This window comes from Bison bison, unplaced genomic scaffold (assembly GCF_000754665.1).
Source record: "Bison bison bison isolate TAMUID 2011002044 unplaced genomic scaffold, Bison_UMD1.0 scf7180017864259, whole genome shotgun sequence".
In the NCBI taxonomy this organism is placed as follows: Eukaryota; Metazoa; Chordata; class Mammalia; order Artiodactyla; family Bovidae; genus Bison; species Bison bison.
Window position 1 is genome coordinate 4,843,969 of NW_011494831.1, and position 15,422 is coordinate 4,859,390.

General features: G+C 35.4%; 1 protein-coding gene across 5 annotated transcripts in view; it reads right to left on the bottom strand.

The window, feature by feature from the left end:
• TTBK2 (tau tubulin kinase 2) overlaps positions 1–15,422 on the bottom strand; it is a 130,646-nt gene that overhangs the window by 46,109 nt on the left and 69,115 nt on the right. For all 5 annotated transcript variants that reach the window (XM_010848038.1, XM_010848035.1, XM_010848039.1 and 2 more), the window contains 4 exons: positions 12,305–12,378; positions 6,277–6,417; positions 4,471–4,575; positions 968–1,033 (listed from right to left, as the gene is read on the bottom strand). In XM_010848038.1, the coding sequence (XP_010846340.1) occupies positions 968–1,033; positions 4,471–4,575; positions 6,277–6,417; positions 12,305–12,378 (386 nt within the window). The remainder of the gene's footprint in view (positions 1–967; positions 1,034–4,470; positions 4,576–6,276; positions 6,418–12,304; positions 12,379–15,422) is intronic.

Consider the following 15,422-nt stretch of genomic DNA (forward strand, 5'->3'; position numbering starts at 1 on the left):
TTCTAAAATTTTGCAAGAATCTATCTGGAGAATGAATACTTTCTTTTCTAGATAGCATAATTAACTAAATACCAAAAAATAAAACACACTGAATCAAATCAAATGAGTTACAAATGCTTAGCAGAGTATTTCACACAGATAAAAAAAATACTTTAACTATTTTCAATTTATAATTACATCCTGAGAAACCAAGGTAACTGAAGCATTGCATATAAAACCACAGGATTCTAGTCCTATTACATTTAGCATCAGTCAAGTTTTAATGAAAGCAGTTTTGGCTGCACAAGAATAAGGCAACAAAAATCAAGAGATTTCTCTTTATCAAGGAATCACATGTTAAATTTCCCAACTCTGTCCAAACAAGTTCAAGGATTGAGAATCCATAAAGTACTCACCTTTCCTACTCATAACTAAAGTTCAGGGTGAGGAAAAAAAATATTAGAGCAAAATAAAAGGATAAAAGTAAGAAAAAAAGAGAGGTTTTTAAAATTTAACCCAAAAAGAGATGAACAACTCACTCAAGATGAAAGAAAAATTTAAGTTTCTATATTTTAGATATTCATAAAAACAAATGTTTGATGGAGAGTATATAACAGATTAGATGTATATTACAGATAAAATGATGACCTACATTTCATTATGTATTGATAATATGAATTCCCAAATAACTTCTTGAAATAGAACACAGATGTCTTATTTATGCAAAATTCTTTAATAAATGTATTAATACTTACTTATATCTAATTAAGGACACAAGATTCCCCATAGATGTATATATAATTAGCTATTATATTTTCTGCCAGATTCAATTTTATTTTCTCTGCAGCTGCACACATCTATTATATATCCACTATACACCTTACCATGCCTTAGTATTACTAACACCTCTGTACTCTAATGTAAAGAAGTCAGTCTGATTCAAGCATCAGCATGCACATACAGCTATGACTCTAGTTCAGACACCTACCCTGTTCCGATGAGCATTGATTGATGCATAACGAACTGTCCCTCGAAAGCCTGCCACAGCTCGAGGCTACAAAACCAAGCAAAGAATAATAAATGAGCTTTAAATAGCATAAGATCCAGCGCAGTTGAGCTCATGAAGTAGAAGGGAGAAACATGTATTACAGTCAAGAAAACATGACTTAAATTTCTAACTTTTTTTAATAAGTGAAATTATAAAAATTAGAGGAGAATATCTCTAAATCATACATTTAAAATATAATAGCTATTAATGAGTCATATTTTAATTATCAATGAATCTCATTTTTTCTACCTACATTTTAAAATAAAGTAGGATTTATGATAAATAAACTCTATCCATGAGAAAAAATAAATGCTTTCATGTACCCAGAATCATTCCAAGCATCATAGTATATACATTAATATTCAGACTCTGGTTATAAATAAGTACATTAAAAACATGAAGTCTAAGTAAACTAAGATACCAACCTCTTTGTCTTGGGTATATCACTCAAACTCAATTCAGAGATGGTGGCAACTTGAACCTCTCCCTGTACGTGTAATTCACATATTCATCAACTCAAGTTATAGTGCACTTATTATGTGCCAGGTACTGGGAATAAACTCTACATAATATGTGAATCCAAGTCCCAGAGAGCTCAACTTGGAATAAAGTCCAAATTCTACTTATTTGGCCTACAACACGTTCCAAGATTCTGGCACTTGCCTCATGCCAAAATGGATTTACTTGAGGTTTCCCCTTCAATAAAGTTTGTTTCTAGCACAAGACTTTGTACTTGTCATTCTCTCTAGCTGGAATACCATCTCTCTACATGCCTCCAATGGCTGGCTCTTCTATCCCAAATTCAGCCCTCTGCTTGAATGTCACCTCCTCAGAGAAATATTCTTTAATCATCGTAATTTAAAATAATATCTGCCCTTGCAATGCCACTCTGTTCTTTTACTCTGCTTTTTTTTTTCACAAAACATCTTTTGCTACCTAAAATTAATTTTATTCATATTTTTACTTATTTGGTTTTTCCCTGCTTCTTTCAATGGAATATAAACCCTGTGATGGCAAAGTCTTTTTTGTGCCCACTTTACAGACACAGAAACAAGTTCCAAAAAGTAAACTTGTTTGAGGACACAGAATTAGTAGGTGATAAACCAAGGTCTTCTGACTTGAAATCATATAGTCTATTTCATGCTAAATCACTTCAGTCATGTCCGACTCTGTGCAACTCCATGGACTGTAGCCCACCAGGCTCCTCTGCCCATGGGATTCTCCAGGCAAGAATGCTAGAGTGGGCTGCCATTTCCTTCTCCATGTTTCTACTTTACTGCTTCACAAAGATCAAGTCAGTGCTTTTAAGATTCATGGATGGTGCTGTAGCTCAACAGGAAAACTGACATACTTTAAAATGATCATGGCCAATAATTTTCATTAGTAGAATTTTTTGCTCTCTTTTTCAGTAATTTCAAATTATCCTCAATTAACATGTACTAATGTGGTAGTCTGAAGAGATTACAAATGAATGTTATTTTAAAAATCTTCAGTTACCAGAGTCATTTCAGTCATGTGCTATACACAGATAAACATTCTATGTGTTCTTCCTCCATCTGTTCATTTCTGCAACCTGTGTTTAATCTACTCATATTAATTATCTACTTATTTCTTATTTCATCAAATTATCTTTTCTCCTTCAGTTATTCCTTTTTAGTTTCAAGATTTAACTATTTTTAAAATGTTTTTTGTATTTAGTGACAAGTCTCAGGAATCAAACATTTCTGCAATCTATTTAAGCTCCCTTTTTTTCCTTAGCTGCCATTCACTGACAATCACAGTCAACAGATCTCAATATTTTCCTAAGACATCATGACTAACAGGAATATCTAATATTCTCAATTTGGCTGATGTAACTCTGAGGTTGAAGATTTCTCCTTCTAGAAGAAAACCATTTAAAAGTCCTTTGTTCTGGCTCTGACCTTACTTTTGCCATGGAAAGGTTGAGACAGAGGTAAAGAGAGATCAGCTGTCTAGGGAGATTTTGATGTGATCCCTCCAAGAAATAATACCAGGTCAAAGAAATTCAGCCACCTTAAATAATGCAGAAAAAACAATTCAACCTAACTGGGGAAAGCAGCTATAAATGCAGGTAACTGTAATTGAAAGTAGATTATAATAAACACCATTAGCAAAGTACAATGGGCTATGAAAGTCTAGGAGTGGTAAGAATTAGTTCTACTTGGTGAGAAGAAAGGAGAAGTCCTATGGAGGAAGGATGTCTTAAGAATAAGGAAACACATAACTGAGCCTTGAAAAAGGTGATCTCCAGAAACTTCCTCAATTGATGGTAATTTGGCAATAGCTATTTCAGACGGTAAAGATCTGCCTGCAATGCAGGAGACCTGGATTCAAGCCCGGGTCAGGAAGATCCCCTGGAGAAGGAAATGGCAACCCACTCCAGTATTCTTGCCTGGAGAATTCCATGGATGACGGAGCCTGACAGGCTACCGTCCATGAGATCACAAAGAGTGGGACATGACTGAGTGACTTTCACTATTAACCATTAAAGTTGCAAATGCATACGTTCTCTTTGACCCAGCAATTATACTTCTGGAGATTTGTCTTACAGATATACACTTTGCAGCTGCTCTATATTCTGACATGGAAAGATCTCCTAGATACACTGTAAAGTAAAAAAAAAAAAAAGGGAAGTGTACATCATGCTACCTTTTGAAGCAAAAAGGAAAAAATAAGAGTACACATTTGTATTTATTGTACACAAGAAAGAATATGTTAAGGAACTAAATGTTAAGAACAGAGGAGCCTGGCAGGCTATGGTACATAGGGTCGCAAAGAGTCAGACACAACTGAAGCAACTAAGCAGAAGCAGCATGCAAGCATTATCTAAAATGCCCAGTTCCCAGCAACAACAAAAAATTACAAGACATGCAAAGAAACAGGAAAATGTGACCCATATATGTAAAAAAAAAAAGTAGGCAACAAAAACTGCTTATGAGAATGACTAGATGCTGGATATAAAAAAGATTTCAAAGTAGGTATTATAAATATGTTATAGAACTAAAGGAAAGCTTGATTAATTAAAGAAAGGAAAGTATAACAGCAATGCCATATCAAACAGGGAATATCACTAAAGATAAATTTTAAAACAGAACTAAATGTAAATTCTGCGTATGACAAATACAGTAACTGAAACAGAAGTAGTATATGATGTAGAAAGAAGCTCAGACTGCAAAAAAGACGCTTGATCCTCAAGGGGTAATGTGTGTTCTTACAAGATACACTCTAACTCTGTACATGTTTTTAAAAGCTGTAACACTCAATAATAAAATTAATGAATACCATCTGTAACGTAATCATAAACTCTCTATGATACTTCTTGGATGATACCCATTCTGATACACAATTGGCATTTCTTTAAAAAGAGTGATACTATAATAAGTTAATCCTCAAATATTTCATAATAGTATGAAAAATCTTACTGGTCTGACGTCACCACAGGAATTGGTAAACTGTCGAGCCAAGCCAAAATCAAGCATATAACATTTCCGACACGTACTAGGAAAGCGACCCATGGCAAAGTTTGACTAGAAAATAAAGGACGAAAACATACCTATTGTTATTACACGTAGTCCTTATATCTTATCCTTCCTGTATTTTAATTCTTCTATTTAAACTCTATATAATACACATCCCACTTCTACTGCTCTAGTCAATGTTTATTGGATATTAACACATAATTTTGCTGCAGGTTCTATTAATGCCTAAGATCAGGTGAACTTGAGCAAAAAAAATTTATGTGACTATTATAAAGTTACATAAAATACAACACTGATTTAATTGGAGTCAGTACTCCAGTAAGTTTCTTAAAATTCTAGTCTAAGTCACTACTTAAACAAACACCCAGCCCTTACTTTTTAAAATGGGAAGAACTAGGAGGGAACGAAATAGAATATATAGTCCAGAAATTGAAACGAGTTTCCTATAAGCATCATGAAGCTGAATTTCACTAAGTGCAAAAATAAAAATACAATTCAAGGAAACATAACAGACTTAAGGACAATGTATTTTCCATTCTTCCCTTAACAAAGATAAATGTAACATTAAATGACCACAAGTTTGCAAAACTGGGTATATTAAGTAAAGGAATTTATAAAAGCAAAAGTCTAATTGTTATAGAATTGTTAGCTTTTATTTTAAAATACTGTTCTAGTTAGGGAGCTTTCTAATCAAACTGGAAACTCTTCAATTACCATGGTTCTCAAATAATGACATTTAACTTGACATGGAAATAAAAGCAGGAAAAATCTATATTACATTAAGTCTGACTCAACTATGTTAATTTTAGCTGTCATTTTCATGTAAACTGTTTAATTTTTGAAATCATGTAGCAACAGATGGGTAAAATTTTCAACTGCAACAAGCAACACAATAAATTTATAGTAAATACAGCATATCAGAAATGGGTCATTTGCCCTGTGAGTAATACAAAAACCAAGAAGGAGAAAATAAAAGCATATTTAACAGTTACAGAAATCGCAATTTCTAGGAAAACAGAATAGAAAAAAATACTATATTGGCACTGTAGCACTCAGGAGAAAAAGCAAGCTCTTTTATAATTGATGGTTTCTTTCAAGTATAATTTGTCACTTGAGAAATAGTTCAAAGAACACAACATCTAAAAGCAACATGCATCTGTATTTTTAACCAATATCAGAAAAAAGAAATCCAAAAATGACTATCAATTTAGGTGTAAGGCTAAGTATCAGTTTTAACACATAAATCAAACATTAGTTATTTTTAATTTGGCTGCTGAGCAACACTTTCATTGTTTGAGAAAAGCTCTTGATTATAAGTTATAGTATATAATTACAATTTTTTAAAAATTAAAAGGCAAGTTATAATACACTTCTAGTTTACATCTCTGCCACGGAAATTGAAATATTATCTTGTATTTAACATAGAAACCTACATTTGTAATTTACTGTGTCCCATCATAAGACTGGGCTTCCCAGGTGGTGCAGTGGTAAAGAGCCTGCCTGCCAGTGCAGGAGACACAAGAGATGTGTGTTTGATCCCTGGGTTGGGAAGATCCTCTGGAATAGGAAATGGCAACCTGTTCCAATATTCTTTCCTGGAAAATTCCATGGACAGAGGAGCCTGGTAGGCTACAATCCATAGAGTTGCAAAGAGTCTGACACCCTGAGTGACTGAGCACACACACACATCATAAGACCAAGAGTACCAAGCAAACTCATTCTGAGCTCTGGCAGGAAAAGGCCCCCTACCGGTTTGATGTCTCGGTGCAAGAATCCCACAGAATGGATGCTCTCAATAGATTCCAGAATCTGTCTACCCAAGCGAAGAGTAGTGCTAATGGTGAATGTGCCCCGGGACTGGCTCCGGCGTAGATCTGCCAGATTCCGGCCCTGTGGAAACCAAATAAACGCTTTCAAGTATGCTACTGAAAGCATGAGAGAAGAAGAGCAAAGAATCATTCGTTTACCATTAAAAGATGTTTTGACAGAAATAGCAAGGATTTTATCTGAATCATGATCCTCTCACTCAAGAGAAGAATTCTCTTAAGATAATGTATGAACATTTCAGACAAATGTAGGAATAACCAAAGTTTTTTTAAAGTTGTTTCCTTTTTTTAAACTTTTTTTTTAAATGAAGGACTCTTTAAAATCTATAGTATTTCACAATTTGCAAGTTTCACACACATGATTTCATATAATGCCATAAAAACACTTTTCAAAAATCTCCTATCCCTCTCCCCACTGTGAACCTGCTTCTTTTTTGTTCTACTCACTAGTTTGTTATAATTTTTAGATTTCACATAAAAGTTATATCTTATAGTATTTGTCTTTATCTTTTCTACGTCTATAACATATTATGTTCCTGAGTCGTCATGTTTCCCTTTGTCACTGATGTCATAACAAAATGTAGTCTTGATTACATAAAAAAGATACACATACACAGGGCAGTAATTCCTCATTATTGCCTAACATATATTCCTATACAAACTACTTAACTTTTCTATGTCACAGCTTCCTTATAAAATGGGGCCAATAATACTTACCTTATACTGTTTTATAAGGCTTAAACAAGATCCATGTAGTGTCTGGCACACAGTAGGTACTCAATAGGTGCTAATTACTATTATAAATAAAAAGGTATGAAACAATCACAGCAGTAGATAAAAGCAAAGAATTTATCTAGTCTGTGCCAGATGTATTACATTCATGACTGTATTTAGTCCTTAGCACCCTAAACAAAAGTTGCTACACCAATATTTCAGATGAGGATACTAAGGCTCAGAGAGTTTAAATAATGTTAACCTGTTAAGATAAAGTTGTTCTTCAAATCTAAGTCTGTTTAACTGGAAAGTGTTCTTTTTCCATTTTACAGTACTGATCTACCCAGAAGACTCCTTATTGAGTAGGTAACAAATCAGCATTCTGATTGAGAGCAGGCTATGATGCTGCAGTTCCACCTGTAGCATTTATATGAAGAATTTATATTCATAGTAATATGGAATGAATATTATTAAATAAAAAAGGAAACTCATTTCTCCCTAAATAATGCTATAAATTTAACATGATCCAATAACTATGCAAGAGGATTTTATTATTAAAAATTTTAAACATACTCAAAAGGAAAGAAAGTAATATAATGAACCCTCATATACCTATCCATCACTCAGAATTAATAATTATCAATTAATGGCCAATCTTTTTTCATCTGTTATCCACCCCTCCTCTCCCCATATGTAACATACAATGTCTCCCTTCCTACACACATATACTGGACAATTCTCATGTAAATTTTAACCTAAATTTCATCTACATATATTAGGCAAAGAAATGAAAATATATAATAAAATCAAAGAAATTATATGCCAGAAGTTCTATCACAAAAAATTTGAAACTGGAAATATCAATATGAGCCATGATATATTTTTTCTTGTAAAAAAATTTATATACCCTGAACCTATCCACTTGAAAAGAATTTAAAACAATGACCAACCCAATTGGAGGGACCCACAGCATCTAGATTCTGGTCTCTAAACACCATTTCTCATTAGGAGGAATCAGAAAGTAAACTAAAGTCGCTCAGTTGTGTCCGACTCTGTGCGACCCCATGGACTGTAGCCTGCCAGCTCCTCTGTCCACGACATTTTCCAGGCAATGATAGTGGAGTGGGTTGCCGTTTCCTCCTCCAGGGTCAGAAAGTAAGGATGCTGTCAAAGCTCCCTACTGGGAGCCAATTCATTTTTCTGAAAACTTGAAATTAAAAGAATCAAACATTAGTCCTGCCTTTCTGTGTGAAATGTACCTAAGGATAACCTAATAATTGATGGAATGCTTTTAAAAGAATTCCAGTAATAAAGAGGAATTGTAAAATTATAACTGTACATTTGCAACCCCACTGAAGTAAAGAATTTTGGCAGTGATTACTAACAGGTTGATAAAACCTAAGAGAAAAATCAGTTGCCTGCGATGTGGGAGACCTGGGTTCGATCCCTGGGTTGGAACGATCCCCTGGAGGAGGGCATGACAACCTACTCCAGCATGGCAACCCACTCCAGTATTCTTGCCTGGAGAATCCCTATGGACTGAGGAGCCTGGGGGGCGATAGTTCATGGGGTCACAAAGAGTTGGACATGACTGAGTGACTCAGCACACACAAGAGAAAAATTATGGGAACTTTAAAATGGATGGACCTCAGAACCTCACTGATTCAATCTTAGCACAACTAAAAGAGACAAGCAGACACTGTCTGCTGATATAATATAAATAGGAAGCACACAACCCATCTCTGAAGTATTCTAGCAAAATAAAACTGGAATCTGATCTAATCACAAATTTATAGAAAATATAGGGGACAGAAGAATATGTTAAGTATTACCACATGGAGACAATTAGCAAAATCCAGAGCATGGAAACTTCTGCATAACAAATAATTTTTTTAATCAATGACAATACAAACAACAATAACAAAAAAACTTAAGAAAAAAAAATGAGAGGGAACTTTTAAAAAGAGGCTTAAGAGGGACTTTCCTGGTAGTCCAGTGGCTAAGACTCCAAGCTCCCAATGCAGGGGGCACAGGTTCAATCCCTAGTATCCCTGGTTAGGGAACTAGATTCCATGTGCCACAACTAAGATCCTGCATAAAAACTCCTCATGCCACTGCTGCTGCTGCTAAGTCACTTCAGTCGTGTCCAAGTCTGTGCGACCCCAGAGATGGCAGCCCACCAGGCTCCCCGGTCCCTGGGATTCTCCAGGCAAGAACACTGGAGTGGGTTGCCATTTCCTTCTCCAATGCATGAAAGTGAAAAGTGAAAGTGAAGCTGCTCAGTCGTGTCCAACTCTTTGTGACCCCATGGACTGCAGCCCACCAGGCTCCTCCGTCCATGGGATTTTCCAGGCAAGAGAACTGGAGTGGGGTGCCACTGCCTTCTCCAACACAATGATGATCAAATCATCCACAACTAAGACCTGGCACAGCCAAATAAATAAATATTTAAAAAAAATAAAAATAGGGGCTTGCCTGGTGGTCTCGTGGTTAAGAATCCACCTGCAATTGCAGGGGACACAGGTTTGATCCCTGGTCTGGGAAAATTCCACATGCCGCAGAGCAACTAAGCCAGTGTGCCACAACTACTGAGCCCACATGCTGCAAGTACTGACGCTCACACTCCTAGAGCCCGTGCTCGGCAACAAGAGAAGCTACTGCCAGGAGAAGCCTGTGTGCAGCAAGGAGGAGTAACCCTGGCTGGCTGCGATTAGAAAAAGCCTGCCTGCAGTAGCAAAGACCCAGCACGGCCAAAAATAAATAAATTAATACATACATAAATCTTTTAAAATTTTTGTTTAAAAAAAAAAAGAGGCTTAAGATATGCATATCCACCAAATACAATGTGTGAACCTTGTCTGGAACCAGGTTCAAGTATAACAAATATAAAAATAAGTGAGAGACACAACCAAGAAAATGTGAAGACTGACTTGAAAAGATATTATTGTGTATTATGGTTACTAGTGGGAAAAAAAGAATCCTTGACTATATATTGATATATTTATGATAAAATATGACTTCAATTTGCTTTTAAATCATCTGAGGAAGGAGAAGAAAGGCAGAATACAACTCTAGTTTCATTTATATTTAATTTTTTCCACAATAATAAAAAGCTTAAAAATACATGGCAGCCCTGATGTTAGGCAATCTAGATCTATATCTGTTCTGGTTACAGGATTCAAAACATTTTTTGCCCTTTCCTAGGTGATATGCTTATCACAAAATACCATCCTTTGGCTATACTAAGGATGATCACATAAAGCCTCAGTGGTGACAGGATAGCAAATGAGACCTGACCACGGTCTTCCTAGTAGATATAAGAAAATAAACGTATGTGACTGCTTGAACCCTATTAGATTTCAGACCCATTTTCATGGTAAATAGCTAGAATTTCTACAGGAGAAATGGGATTATTCCTTAAAAATTTAAAGGCAGATATTATATAACTGAATCACCAGGAGGCAAAAGACTAAAGTTAGCTTAAGAACAAGGAGGGTTTTTAGAAGAAATTAGAAATGTTGGTGAGAAACTGGGTCTGAGCATATAAATTTTATCAAAATATATGGGGACCCCCTGGCAGTCAACTTTAATATGTCAAACAAGAGAAAGAATCCTCAAACAGTTATACCAGCTTTAGTTTTATCTCAAATCAAGTCAAACATATAGAGGTTAATGGTGGGTTAATTTTTTTATGATGGGGAAAAACAAAACAAAACAGCATGCAAGTCAAAACAAAGCATTCTTAGATGAGTCCACAGGAGCTTGCCAAAGGTCAGAGAGCCATCATTGCCTCATATACACCATCCTCCTTAGTTTTCCATACTTGCAGCTTTCTCATTTCCAGAAGTGAGATTAAGGTGAGTGTAAATAAAATAAAAAAGACTATATGCTAGGACTGAAAGAGACTCTGCAGACTTAAAAAGCATCTCCACGTCGTCCAGTCAGTAGTAGCCTATACACAAAAATAAAGAGTTTTCTCTTATTGTGCCAAGAATATTGGCCCAAGGTGTCCATCAAGTAAGTCCTAACACCCATCAAATCAGTCAGTCCCAGGAAAACCTCAAGCCTCCTTGAGCTAAAGTCTCTTCGTTTGCAAAATGGGGGTAAAACCTGCCCTATCCTCTTCAGGGGAAATGATAATAATCAAGTAAGATGCATAATAAATTCAGAAGAAAAAAACTATAAAATAGCATACAAAAGTTATATTATTATTACAGGCTAAAATGAGAGATAGCAAGGTCCATATTAATGACCTAAAAAGATACAGGGATTCTGCTTCAAGTAAAAAAACTATGCTGGCTCAAGAGTAGTGAAACACATGACTCAGAGACATCAAGACAATAGTCTGTAGGAAATTAATGTCTATAGATATAAATCAAATGCTGAAGGATAGCTGAGGGAAACAAGAGAAGCCCTAACAAGAAGAGGAAGAATTTAGGCGAGGATCTATGCCTCTGAATCACTACTAAGTAGTTAGGTTGAAAAAATAAACAAAAGAACCAAATGCCTAAAACAAACTTTGCTAAAGATGAAGGGAAACCCTGAGAACTCTTAAGTTCTCTTAAGTTAGGCAGCAAAGTGAACCACGGCTTTTCCACTTTGATGGTGAGTACAGGTTCAGAGCTGTGTGTGCATGCGTGTGTGTATGCGTGTGCACGTGCATGTGTTCATTCAGGGGCAGAGGCAGAGGCAGTGTCAGAGAGAAAGGGCTGATTTCCCTCTTTTTGCTGCAGTCATTACTTCCATGCTCCATTTCTGAATTTCTGTCATCTGCTACCCAACCCAACTCCACTCTCCATCTCAAGGACAGGAAAACAGAGCTATGTTAATAGTAAAGAGAAAAAACAGCATTTCTCTCCATCTCATTTTAAAATTTTCAAACAGTCAAGGTTGATATTTGTGAAAATGGGAACCTAGAGTTCTTAACATAATAAATGGTGGAGAAGGAAGGGACAGGAACAGGGCAAAACTCATTATATCTGGTAATCCACGTGGGAATCAAAAATTTGGCAATGATGACAATCAACAAAGATGTGCATCAGAGAAAACAGTTGATAAAGACAACCCTTCCATCTTTGCAAAAATCTGTTATCACCAGGTCTGTTTAAATATATACCATCCGTATAGTATAAAAGATTCTGCAATGATACCAAGAATTATACCAAGAATGATATCAATGATATCAATTCTGCAATTGATACTCGTCAATTTTAAGAAACATTTTCAAAGTAACCTACCTGCAACTGCATGACCACGTAGTTGAATCGATCATTCCTCCCACAACCAATAAATCTACAAACATGGTCTTTCCCTGGATAAAAAGAAAGAAAAAAAGATACAAGACAGTAGAAAGGTTATACTATAGTTTCTCTTCTTAGAAATTAATAATTTATTTTTCTGTATAGTATTTTAATGATTGAATATAAAAACCTGTCTTAAGAATCTTAACGATAGGCAACTAGTATTATTCAAAATTCCTACCCACCTCTCTCCATATCCTACACTGCTCTTTATATAGTAAAGTAAGTGTTTACTAAATGAATAAACGAATGAGGGGACTAATGAATGATAATTTATTTAGGAAGGAAACAATTAAGAGGTCATTTCAAATCAACTTGCTCAGACATGATACATATAAAAGAAAGAAGAGCTATAAACAAGAACTATGTTAGGAATATATATTCTGGATTTTAGATATGGCCTGCCATTCACCATTATAGATTCAGTGAATCACTTCATCTTTCTGGGCCCCTTGATATGGATTTGCTCAGTGGTTTTCAACCTGAGTTTCACATGTGAAATCCAAGGAGGTGCTAGTGGCTGGGGTCCAGAGCGAAGCAGAGGTGTAACAGAGAGAGACTAGGCTTCGGCATCTGATTCAGAACAGCAAACAAGGGTCCTAAAAGAGGATCAGGTCTGGTGGCTTCCAGGACCAGAAGAGGGAATCTGGCTGGAGAACAGTGAATGAAAGGAGGGATGGGATAACAGAATGAGATAATACTGGAGAAACAGGCAGGCACCAGATCCCGGAGGATCCTGGACTCCATAATAAGGAATGTGAACCACATATATAGGTCAGTGTTTTCTAACCCTAGCTGCTTATTACAATTATCTGGGGAACTTTTTTAAAACTCCTAAACTTTTTTTACTGAATCAGAATCTATGGGGGAAAGATACAAGATTGAGCTTTCAAAAGTTCTCTGACCCAAAAGCAGACAGGCCATGGATGTTTTTGAAACATCCACGTATTTGAAAACTACTGCTGAGTAGTGTGAGAAGCATCTAAAAGATTTTAACAAAAAGAAAAACACTTAAAACATTCCATTTTAGAACATCGCCATGGTAGCAATGAGGAAGACAGACTATAGAGAGGTCAATTATGGAGGCAGAATGGTCATTCTAGGGACAGTTACAATATCCCAAGAGAGAACAGGGCTTGAACCTCTTTTTAATCTAATGTATTACAGTAGGTATAGAAAAAAGAAACAGGATAAATTGGAGAGATGCTAAGGATGTAGTTACTGACTAGAAATGGGCACAATTAAATAAAAAGTTGTACCAAAACAAGAGAATATAGTAAGTTGTATAGATTTTAAGGGATATCAGAATGTTGAGTTTGAGGACAACCAGGTGAATTCAGCAGACAATTGTAATTTCAAGCCTGAGACAAAAAACTGAGCTCCATAAATTTACTGGGGAATGACTGGTTCATAGAAGGCAAATGGAACTACAAACATAAATGGAAGATTTCCAAGTTGAAAGAATAAAGAATGAGAAGACAAGAAACTTAAGAACGGAATTCTAGAAAATGAACCATCTGAAAAGCATGAATAGAAATAAAAGAGCCCATGAAGGAAACAGAGTAATAGCCTGAAAGGCAGGAGAAAACTATGAGAGATAAAGGTCATAGAATTCAGAGGTAGAAGTGGCCAGGGGCTGAGGAGTGCTCAGTAATATAAACAATTAGGAAGTTACTGGTGAGTGGAAGGGGCAGAAGCCAGTCCCTAATGGGTTAAAGAATAAATGGAACATGAGACAATGAGGGCAATCTTTGAAGAAGCTTCCCAAAAAGTGAGGAAGTCACAACCAAGAGCCATAAGGACAGACTTTAATAGACAGATGAGGAATATATCCCAACATTCAAAAAGAATTAGTCCACTCATTTAAAATATAAACACAATCCAGGTTTAATTTAGTTAATGAGTCCACACTTCTCTTTTGCATCTGGGTTATCACATTGTTCTCTCATTCTCTGTGCTTCTGTTGAAAGGGGTCATAACTAGCAAGAAAAAGTACAATGGAAACAATAATTCACAATGTGTACGATGTATGTGTATCACTTTACATACATTTGCAAAATAAGTCATCTAATAAACTGTAGTAAGAGTGAAAGGATAAAATGACTGTCAACTGGCAACTTACTCTTTTCCAGCTTCAAAGAAACAAACAATCGTTTTAAAGTATTTTCTTACTACCCATTCCTCAAAACTCCAACTTCTTATTAAGATAACAATTAAATGCAGTATCTCTATTACAAAGGTATTTAAGTCATCTAATAACAAAAGGTCATACTAAATTTAACTCCTCTTGGAATGCTCTTTCTAAAATATCTTTATAAGTAATACAAAATACTATTTATCTCTTGATATTAAAACCACCCTACTTTTAAAAAGATAAAAATCAAATAAACTAGACCTTTATTGGGTAACCAAAATACAAAGTCAGTAGCAAATTTTCTAGGATTCCCCAGTACACCTTCACTGCATTAGGTAAGAGCTTAATGAATTCTTATCATACTTTATAACATAGTGTACCCACTGCTCTTATATTTTAGATATATGCAATTAATGAAACTACTTATTAAAGTTAGTTCATTAAATATGTACCAATTTTTGGAAGCATGGAGAAACTAGAATTTAATTGAAACAGTAACTCTTCACCACCACTTATAGCAGTTCTTAAAATAACTTTATAATAACTAGTACAAACTGAAGTATCATTCCATGAATACAGGGGTCCTATCTATGTTGTTCTGTTACTACCCCACAGTACCTGGCGAAGATATTTGTGAATGAACAAACTAATGGAAATAATAACTATAATAAAAATAATATTAATAATAATAAAGCATGCACAATATGAAGCATACTGTGCTAGGCATTATATTAAGTGTTTTATATGTACTTAATCCTCACAAAATCACTGCAGATGGTGACTGCAGCCATGAAAGTAAAAGACGCCTACTCCTTGGAAGGAAAGTTATGACCAACCTAGATAGCATATTCAAAAGCAGAGACATTACTTTGCCAACAAAGGTCCGTCTAGTCAAGGCTATGGTTTTTCCTGTGGTCATGT